At 42.7% G+C, this 9,934-nt stretch overlaps 1 protein-coding gene across 7 annotated transcripts in view; it reads right to left on the bottom strand.

Annotated features, from left to right (window-relative positions):
* GRAMD1C (GRAM domain containing 1C) overlaps positions 1–7,712 on the bottom strand; it is a 99,358-nt gene extending 91,646 nt beyond the window's left edge. For 6 of the 7 annotated variants that reach the window (XM_086405536.1, XM_086405530.1, XM_086405596.1 and 3 more), the window contains exon 1: positions 7,663–7,712. In XM_086405536.1, the coding sequence (XP_086261662.1) occupies positions 7,663–7,689 (27 nt within the window). In that variant the 5' untranslated portion in view covers positions 7,690–7,712. Of the gene's footprint in view, positions 1–641; positions 768–7,662 lie in introns of those variants that run through there. The other variant, XM_086405571.1, reaches the window with a different exon arrangement.
* Positions 7,713–9,934: the final 2,222 nt, after the last annotated feature.

A 9,934-nucleotide genomic window follows, 5' to 3' on the forward strand; every position in this document is an offset into this window, starting at 1 on the left:
CATAACTGTCATAGGATTTAGCATGAGTCCGTTAAAATAATAACTGCAAGCATTCACATGGTAACAGAAATGTTGTTCTTACAAAAGACTGCGCTCCTAATCAAGAAGCAGGAATCTCATTTCACAGTAGGGAAACCTGAAGCATATCCAGGATATGCAACCAGGTGAGCACCGTGCAAACAGAATATGAAACTTCCAGTTTTAAAACCTATCTTAAAATCATTATACACTACAGGCCAAACATTGTTAAACTTCCTTTTAGGTTCAGGAACCAATTCTTTCAATCAAATTTATGTAAAATGGCTGGCTTCTCAGTAACACTGAGAACTATAGTTTCTGTGTAATACTAGTCTCTTGCCAATATAAGGAGCAACAATGTAAGTGGAATCCATTTCTGTGGTGCAGATTTCTCCCAGGGAAACTGAAGCAGGCGGTTCCAACTCCATCAAACCAGACAACAGTGCCTTCTAGTGGCAAAGCAGAGTATAATCAGAAATGTCTTTGGGGCTCTAGATTAAAACTCAAATATCTAAAATGTAGAAGCTAATAAGAAAATATTATAAATACTATAAGAATGGCTACGGACAAAGAAATCTTGCATTTAAGGTTAAAATGAAGATATAAGAAAGAAAATAAATTACCCAAAAGCTCCAGTCACCACTCCAATTATACATATTAGGCCCTGTTTTTTAGCTGACACTATATCCCTCTCATCCACAAGTGGAGTAGGATTTTCCTCTAATTCTTCCTTAACTCAGCGGCAAAGCTTGAATTCCTTTCATTTCTTACCTGGAAATAAGTATCAAACAATTTAAATTACGTACTGAGAAATGCTCATTTTAAAAAGAAAACAATAAATGCTCAAAATACACAGATTATTGTGAAAAGGACAATATTTATGATTTTAGAAAACAGTAATTAATATGTTTTTGCTTCTGCAGTTCATGTATTCATACACACATCATATATTTTCCAATTACTACTATTTATTAGGTAATTTAGTTTCTACTGGAGATTCAAAAATGAGTAAAACACAAAGTCCTTAGCCTCCAGAAGTTCAGTCAGCTACAGTAACAATTAGACAGTAAAAATAATAATAATAATAATAATGAATACAATGTAATGAGGGTAACCATTGGTTCAACCTCTTTGGAGAATAATTTGCAATGCAACTGGTTTGAAATGGGTATAGATGTACTACAATTCATCAATTTAATGTGCACATGAGGTCAACAATGTTTCTAATACAAAGAAAGTGGAAACAACCTTACTGCCCATTGGTAAGGAAACTGGTAAATTAACTCTGATTTATACCAACAGTGAAAGAAATAAATGAATCCAGTATCTCAACCAGGCACTACCCTCAATATAGAGTGCTTATGTGCACACGCTACTCATGTCCTACTCTTTTGCGACCCCATGGACTATAGACTGCCAGGCTCCTCTGTCCATGGGATTTTCCAGGCGAGAATACTGGAGTGGATTGTCATTTCCAACTCCAGGGTATCTTCCCAACTCAGGGATTGAACCGGTGTCTCCTGCATCTCCTGCACTGGCAGACAGATTCTTGACCACCACCAGTACCACCTCAGTGCTTAGGGAAAAGATTATATCCAGTACAAGATATGGGCCCATGAGGTGGTCACTCATGAAAGCAGTCCCTATGGAGCTAAAAAAGAGAGAAAAGGGAGGTGAAGTGGCATCTGTTATAAGAGCACAAAGCTCACCAGGACTCTTAAATACCACTGCCACTACTGCAGCCACAACCTATGCCTCTTTGAACAAAAATGCTGATCCTCAGGGTTACAGGGAAAAGCACCCACAGAACCCACATAGCACAGCAAAGGGTAATTCAAACTCAACTTATGTGGGTGGGAGGGAGGCAGAAGAGAGAGTGGATACATGTATACATATAGCTGATTCACCCTGTTGTACAGCAGAAACTAGCAAAACTAATACAACATTGTAAAGCAATTATACTCCTATTTTTAAAAAACAAAATGAGCTCTGACTTAAAAAATAATAAACTTAAGCTTGAGTTTCCTAAGTTCTATGAAGTAAACACTGCCATGGGTGAAGCCCCAAACCCTGGTGATACTGATTTGAGGTTCTCTGGAGGAAGAAACTTATAAATATAAATAGAGAGGACCCCCTCTACCCAAAGTACATTCACTAACCACCAAAAAAAGAGAGAGAAAGAGAGAAACACAGATGTATACAGGAAGAAGAAACAAGTACACAAAATAATTGAAACAGAAGTCCACAATTTGACTTAGTTGGAAATCCAAAATGTATTAAAATAATTTCTACAATAAAATTCTACAGCATAGAGTTTTTAAATATATACAACTATTTTTTATTGAAACATAGTTAATTTGCATTATTGTGTCAGTTTCAGGTATAAGGCAAAATGATTCAGTTATATATCTATATTCTTTTTCAGATTCCTTTCCATTATTGGCTATTATAAAATACTGAATAAAGTTCCCTGTGTTATACTGTAGATCCTTTTTGTTTATCAATTTTATATATAGCAGTATGCATATGTTAATCCCAACCTTCTAATTTATCTCTTCCTACCTCCCCACCCTGCTCTCCCCTTTGGTAACCATAAAATTGTTTTCTATTTCTGTGAGTCTATTTCTGTTTTGTAAATAATTTTTTTTTTTTCTTTTAGATTCTACATATAAGTGACATTGTATGATTTTTGTCTTTTTCTGTCTGATTTCATTTAATATGATGATCTCTAGGTACACCCATGTTGCTGCAAATGGCATTATTTCATTCTTTTCCATGCCTGAGTAGTACATTGTATACATGTACCACTTCTTCCTTATCCATTTATCTGGACATTTAGGATGTTTCCGTGTCTTGGCTATTGTAAATAGTGCTGCTATGAACACTGGGGTGCATGTATCTTTTCGAATTAGAGTTTTCTCCAAATATATGCCCATGAGTGGGATTTACAGCATAGGTTTTGAATGAACTTCAACACCTGCTAAAATGCACTGACTGGCAAATCTTCATGACTTTAGTCAATACTGGGCTCAAACTACAGTTATTCCTGAAGATTTACAGAACTAAATCTAAACAAGCTACTCTCTATAATCTTAGGGAAATACTCAACATAAAATGGGCAACAAATATGTATGTCTCACCTTAACTACCAGAACTACCTTCCCTACATTCTCCCTGATCACAGAACACATTGTCCTAAAATATCATGCAGTAGCAAAGGATGCTCTGATCCAATGAGTAATAAATCTAAATCAAGTCTTTGGAGCTTGCAAAACGGCTTTTATAAAGGTGAGACCCTCTGGACTACCCTCAACTCTAGTTAAAACAGTTAACATAGCTCAATGTAAAATAAAACAAGGCCTTCAAAGATTGAGATTTATTATACAAGACCCAATTAGTGAAAGAGGAATTATCCTTATTGTTTCTCTACTTAGCAGCCCAGTGTGGCCTGGTAAAGATGGAATGAAGAATAGTGCCTCACAGTTGATGAGTGTATCTCTGATGCTATGGTCCTACCCATGAAGGTCCCTCTATCCAATACTATTAAAGTTACTGACACCATCCAATCAGAAACTGATAAATATTCGGATGCTGCAAGTTTGATAAACACGTTCTGTTCAGTGACCTCTTGGTCACAGTGTGCCTTCCCCTCCAGGGGGTCACGATATACCTTTACCTGGCTACACGCAGGGTATCTCAAAACCCTTGCCACTCCATACAGCCTTTACAGGTAACTGTATCCAAGTCTCTCCCGGAGCACAGGATTGATGTTACATTCTCCTCTAAGGTCATTCTTTTGATACACTCCTTCAGGACATACAAATACTCATGAAAAGAACATGGGTCATTGCTCCACACATAGTATAAGGCCTGCTACTTTGGTTAAATTCCTGAAAACTATTTGGTAAACCAAGGCCGACTCCATCCCTGATAATGTCAAGAAACAACATTAAAACAAGTCCAACAGGGAACTATGTTAAATATCCTGTGATAAATCATAATGGAAAAGAATATTAAAAAATGAAACTGAATCACTTTGCTGTACAGCAGAAATTAACACAACACTGTAGATCAAGTATACATGAATAAAATAAGTTAAATTAAAAAAAAAACACAAATCCAACATCTTTTAGGTCCTTTTGGATTCTGGAGGTGATGTATTAGTTGTTCACAAATTCTACTTAAGCCTGTTTATGTTGTTACTTGCAGGTCAGTCCACCCTGAACAGGGCTCCCTCTCAAAAAAGATTCTGAAAGTTGTCAAAATTATAATATAACAGACATTCCCAGCAGTGCTACTTCCTCCCCCACCACCCCCAAACACACACACAAGCACATACACAGGCACACAAAGAATCCTTCACTGTAGATACTTTAGCAGCCTCTCTTCATGACTCCCGGAGTCTCTGAACCACTCATGATGCCTCTAAGTTGTCCACAGGCTTCTAATGCAACAATCTCCTTACCCCTACACAATATGTCATTTGAACAGCAATGACTGACAGCACACTGGACGCCCCTAGAAGCAGAGGCTCTTAAGCTCTGAACCTACCCACCACACCCAGCTGCCCATCCGGGCAGCAGGACCTTGCAAGCTCAGCACAGCCACCGTGTTGGTCTCCTTGCTGCAGGACAGAATCAAATCTGGGCCTCCCAACATATCTCACCTACTGGCAGGCATGGCCTCCCCTGTTCTCACTCCTTTGTCATTTGTCATGGGACAAGAAGAGGTCACCCCTCTCTCACACCCTTTGAATACCTGGAGACCAATTTGGATTCAACTGAGTGAAAAGCAGTAGGTACTCAACACTTTAAACTCCTATTGTTAGTCTGATGGTCACACCTGCTGTTTGGTGGACAGCGTCAATACCCCTCCACAGGCTGGAGCTCACTGGAGACCACCGCTTTTCATCCTTTAACCAGGATGTCCCTGATGCAGGAAAGGACCCAGAGGTCAGCAAAACTGACTGAACTGCCCACAGTTATCTTAACCCTGAATGCTCCAGCCAACAACTGGCTTTATCTGCACATTTTTACAGACTCTTGGGCCATGCCTAACAGTGGCACCATTTGGAATAAAGAACTCTGGAACTCTCTTGTTTTCAGATACTCAAAATATAAATCAAGGTCACAAGTGTTGATACATATACTAAAGCCACAATAAAAGGCCTCGCCAGAACACTCTTTATCCCCATCAAGAGTTCCAGACATTCCTAACAGTGGCCAAGGTACTCATTTTATTCCTCAAAATACACATCACTGGACTCCTGAACAAGGTATTCAATGGCACTTTTATTTTCCTTACTGACTTCAGTCTCTAGGCCTCATACAAGAGCCAGGATGGCTTACTTAAGTTCAAAATTCAACTAAGTGAAAAATGATACATTTCAGTCATCAGTCAGACATCAAGTGTAAATTATAATGAGTCTCATTCAATCTTTTCATGTTTGCCTGAAGACAGTTTTAAACCTCACCCCTCCGTCTTCCTCCCTGTCTCTCAAATGCACAAGTTGGTAAAAAAAAAAAAAAAGTCTGGGTGCCCTTTCTTTTGGTGTGGATGCCAGAGTCAAACAAAGCAACAATCTGTGCACAGGCAGGAACCCTTGACCCCAGCCCCAACTGCCACAAAAGCCCAGAGCCAGCCTCATTCCCTTGTCCTTCCAAGTCACCTTGGATCTGCTTAAGAAGACTGTCCTGTTCTTCCCTCTTTGCTATGAACTATGTCCTTCACTAAGTAATAAGCCTTTATATATAAGTAATAAACCTCTTCATGGGGTGTGTGTGTGTCAGGTGTGTGTGTGTGTGTGTGTGTGCTCATCAGTTTCCATCTCCAAATCAAATGTTGAGTAGGAGTCCATTCTGGCTTTACCGAGTGGCCACAATAGAATCTTATCTCTCTAAGGTATCAGCTGCGAGGTCATTGGCAGTCAGTTAACCTCCCTAAGCTTCCCTGGTGGTTCAGATGGTAAAGAAACTGCCTGCAATGCAGGAGACCCCGGTTTGATCCCTGGGTCGGGAGGATCCCCTGGAGTAAGAAACGGCAATCCACTCCAGTATTCTTGCCTGTGAGATCCCATGGACAGAGGAGCCTGGCCGGCTACAGTCCATGGGATAGCAAAGAGTCGGACAGGACTGAGCGACTAACACTTTCACTTTCACCTAACTTCTCTAAATCTGCTTTCTCCACTCTACAGTCGGGGCAACAACTCTCTGTAGTCTAGACAATAAGCTCATTGAGAACAGGGATCATGTCTGTGTTGCTCACCATTTGTGCCAAACACGCAGTACCTGGAACACAGTTTAAGGAATGACTGCTTCTGCTACTGCTAAGTCATTTCAGTCGTGTCCGACTCTGCGACCCCATAGACAGTAGCCCACCAGGCTCCGCCGTCCCTGGGATTCTCCAGGCAAGAACACTGGAGTGGGTTGCCATTTCCTTCTCCAATGCATTAAAGTGAAAAGTGAAAGTAAAGTCGCTCAGTCGTGTCCGACTCTTAGTGACCCCATTGACTGCAGCCTACCAGGCTCCTCCGCCCATGGGATTTTCCAAGCAAGAGTACTGGAGTGGGGTGCCATCGCCTTCTCCAGAATGACTGCTTGGGCTCATGAATATCTTACCTGGTCCATTTCACCATTAGGTTCTGAGAATCAGTTAAAATACCAAGTCCACTCATTTGTTCATCCAACAATTATTTGAATGCCTCTACCGTTTTGTAAACTGTAAAATGCTCTCGATTAAAAGGTCTCTGTGATTCTCTTAAAGTAAAATACATACATACACACAACCAGTGTAAAAGCAATGAGGACAGTGTTCAGAAATGCAAGTACTCCTGCAACAAAAGTGGGCTTTCACCCTTAAGATTAATCAGCAAGTCCTTCCGTTAATCAGATAAGATAGTAAACAAATAACCAAGGTAGTTGAAACCGAAAACGTGGTTCACACCACACCGTGATTTAAACTATCTAGAGTTCTGAGCTGGTGAAGGCAATGGCACCCCACTCCAGTAGTCTTGCCTGGAAAATCCCATGGACGGAGGAGCCTGGTGGGCTGCAGTCCATGGGGTCGCGAAAAGTCGGACACGACTGAGCGACTTCACTTTCACTTTTTACTTTCATGCATTGGAGAAGGAAATGGCAACCCACTCCAGTGTTCTTGCCTGGAGAATCCCAGGGACGGCGGAGCCTGGTGGGCTGCCGTCTATGGGGTCGCACAGAGTCGGACACGACTGAAGCGACTTAGCAGCAGCAGCAGCAGAGTTCTGAGCCCTTTAATCAAGAGCTGAGAGTTAAGGGAACGTCGTGAGGCTGGATCATCCTGATACGGGATCAGAATCACGACAGCGGGGCCTGAGGTTTGGATTAGGACGTTTCAGGACCCAATGCCACACTCCACGCCCCCGAGAAGCCAGTCTTCTCCCCTAGAAAAGCAGACCTCCCCCATCGCCCAGAGGGAAAGGCTCCGGGAAGCACAGGAAACCGTTTCCTCGGTAACAACTTTGCAAATTACTCCAATGAGCAACAAGAAAAAGAAAGGGAAAAAGAGGAAATAATTTTCACAATCTGAGAGGGTTTTAAAAACCTTCGCGAAGAGAACTGCCAGGTAAAGCACCCGCTTGGGAACTCGTCCCAGAATAGCGCCGCTTACCTGGCAGACAGTCAGGGCGCCTTCCATCGCGGATCCCTCCGCCGCCGAGTACCGCGCACGCGCGCCCCGCGGGGAGGGGGCGGCCAGGCGCGCGCCCCACGCCTTCTCCCGGCGCGCGCTCTGGGATCCTGGCCCCGGGAGTCTCGCACGCCAGCTCTCCGAGGGGGCACCTTGGGTCTCCTCGGGGTGTCTGGCGCCCTCTGGGGGCCGCTCAGGACTCCCAGCCTCCACCCCCACTCCCGTCCCTCAGGATGTACTGTTGTTAGGCAGCAGGCTGAGTCAACCTTTGGGTGTCCTGAGCGTGACGGCGGCGTAAACTTTGCCAAGCGTGGCTGAGAAACACCATAGCTGTGGTTTCTCTTCCATAAAAATACCCAGGAGGACTTCAAAGTGTATTGACAGGTGCCCCGTGGGGACTCGTCAGAGACATTTGGAAGAGGATTCTAGTTGGCTTGAGAGAGATGACCTCTTCCAAACTGGTTTACCAACTCGTGTATGAGAATCAAGGGTTAACGCAGAAAGGTTTTTGGTGGCCACGCGCTCACGGGAACTGGATTTGGAGAAGCTTTCTCTGGAGGCGAATCCATGCGAGGTCCAGAACACTGGACTGTCCGTTGCTGCGTGTCACTACCTTACTTCACAGTATGGACTCACTGTCATCTGTGAGTCATTGCAACTCAAGTGTGTCAGGACAACTCACCGTTTTGTGACACAGAACACTTTATTCCATGAGAAAGCCTTCAGAAGCATCCTAGTTCTGGAAATGAATGCAGTGTTTTGGACCCTCTCCCAGGGTCACTGTTGGTGGCAACCTCAAGGATAATTAAAGCCAGATGTTGGTGGCTGTATTAAAGAGATGTAATTTTTTTGGATGTTTGAATGGTTTATTTATTGCTTTCCAGGTGGTTACAGTGGTAAAGAATCCACCTACCAAGCAGGAAACCCGGATTTGATCCCTGGGTTGGGAAGATCCCCTGGAGTAGGAAATGGCAACCCACTACAGTATTCTTAAATGGGAAATCCCATGCATAGAGCGGCCTGGTGGGCTACAGTCCATGGGGTCACAAAGAGTAGGACAGGACTGAGCAACTAAGCATTCCTGTATTTACTAGGAATCAGGACGAGTCCCTGTCCATACCTAGCTCTCAACCTCAAATGCCTGTGCCTACTATGACACGGCTTCTAGCACAAGTCACTTCTCCCAAAGCCTCCACTCTACTCACCATACATACCATGCTCTAGAGTGCGAAAAAGGGAATTGCATGGCAAGGGCTTGTTCCTTCAAATCTTCGATGGAATTTATTGATAAAAAGCTATTGACTGTTGCAGATCCTAGTTCCAAAAAAGCTATAAATGACATTTCTAGAACTCTAGAACAATTGAGAAATACTGAATATGAAATGTTTATTAGAGCTAGTGTTACAAAATAATGAATGATGCAGATAAATTTATTGATATTTATTTATGGATAATACTTTTGGTTTTGTTGGAAAATATCTTTATTAATAGAAAATTTGTGCTCAAGAATTTCGGAGGGAAGTGTCATGATATCTACCACATGATTTCAAATGCTTCAAAAAAGATAGATGCCAGACAGTGGATGTGTCCCCTCAAATTCATGAACTGACACCTAATCCCCTTTCACCATGTGAAGATGCAGGGAGAAGAGGGCAGTCTGTGAGCAGGATGTGGGCTCTCATCAGACACAGAATCTGCTGTTGTCTTGAGCTTAAGCTTCCCAGACTCCACAACCCTGAGAAATAAATGTTTGTTGTTTAAGCCGCACAGTCCATGGTATTTTGTTATAGCAACTCAGATAGACTGAGACAATAGATAGATAGCAAAATAGCAAAATGGTAACAACATCAATGTGACAAGTATACCACTGTTCAGTGAGTCTTTTTCTGTACTTTTGGAAATAATCATAATGTAAAGTTGAGGAGGTTGACTTTTTTTTCCACAAAAAGTCAGATGTCAGGTGCTGAGTGTATTTTTAAACTAAGGCAATGGCACCCCACTTCAGTACTCTTGCCTGGAAAACCCCATGGACGGAGGAGCCTGTTAGGCTGCAATCCATGGGGTTGCTAAGTGCCGGACACGACTGAGCAACTTCACTTTCACTTTTCACTTTCATGCATTGGAGAAGGAAATGGCAATCCACTCCAGTGTTCTTGCCTGGAGAATCTCAGGGACGGGGGAGCCTGGTGGGCTGCCGTCAATGGGGTCGCACAGAGTCGGACATGACTGAAGTGACTTAGCATAGCATACATGC

The sequence above is a fragment of the Bos grunniens genome, chromosome 1, assembly GCF_055505025.1.
Source record: "Bos grunniens cultivar Pamir isolate PY7600 chromosome 1, Bosgru_T2T1.0, whole genome shotgun sequence".
NCBI lineage: Eukaryota > Metazoa > Chordata > Mammalia > Artiodactyla > Bovidae > Bos > Bos grunniens.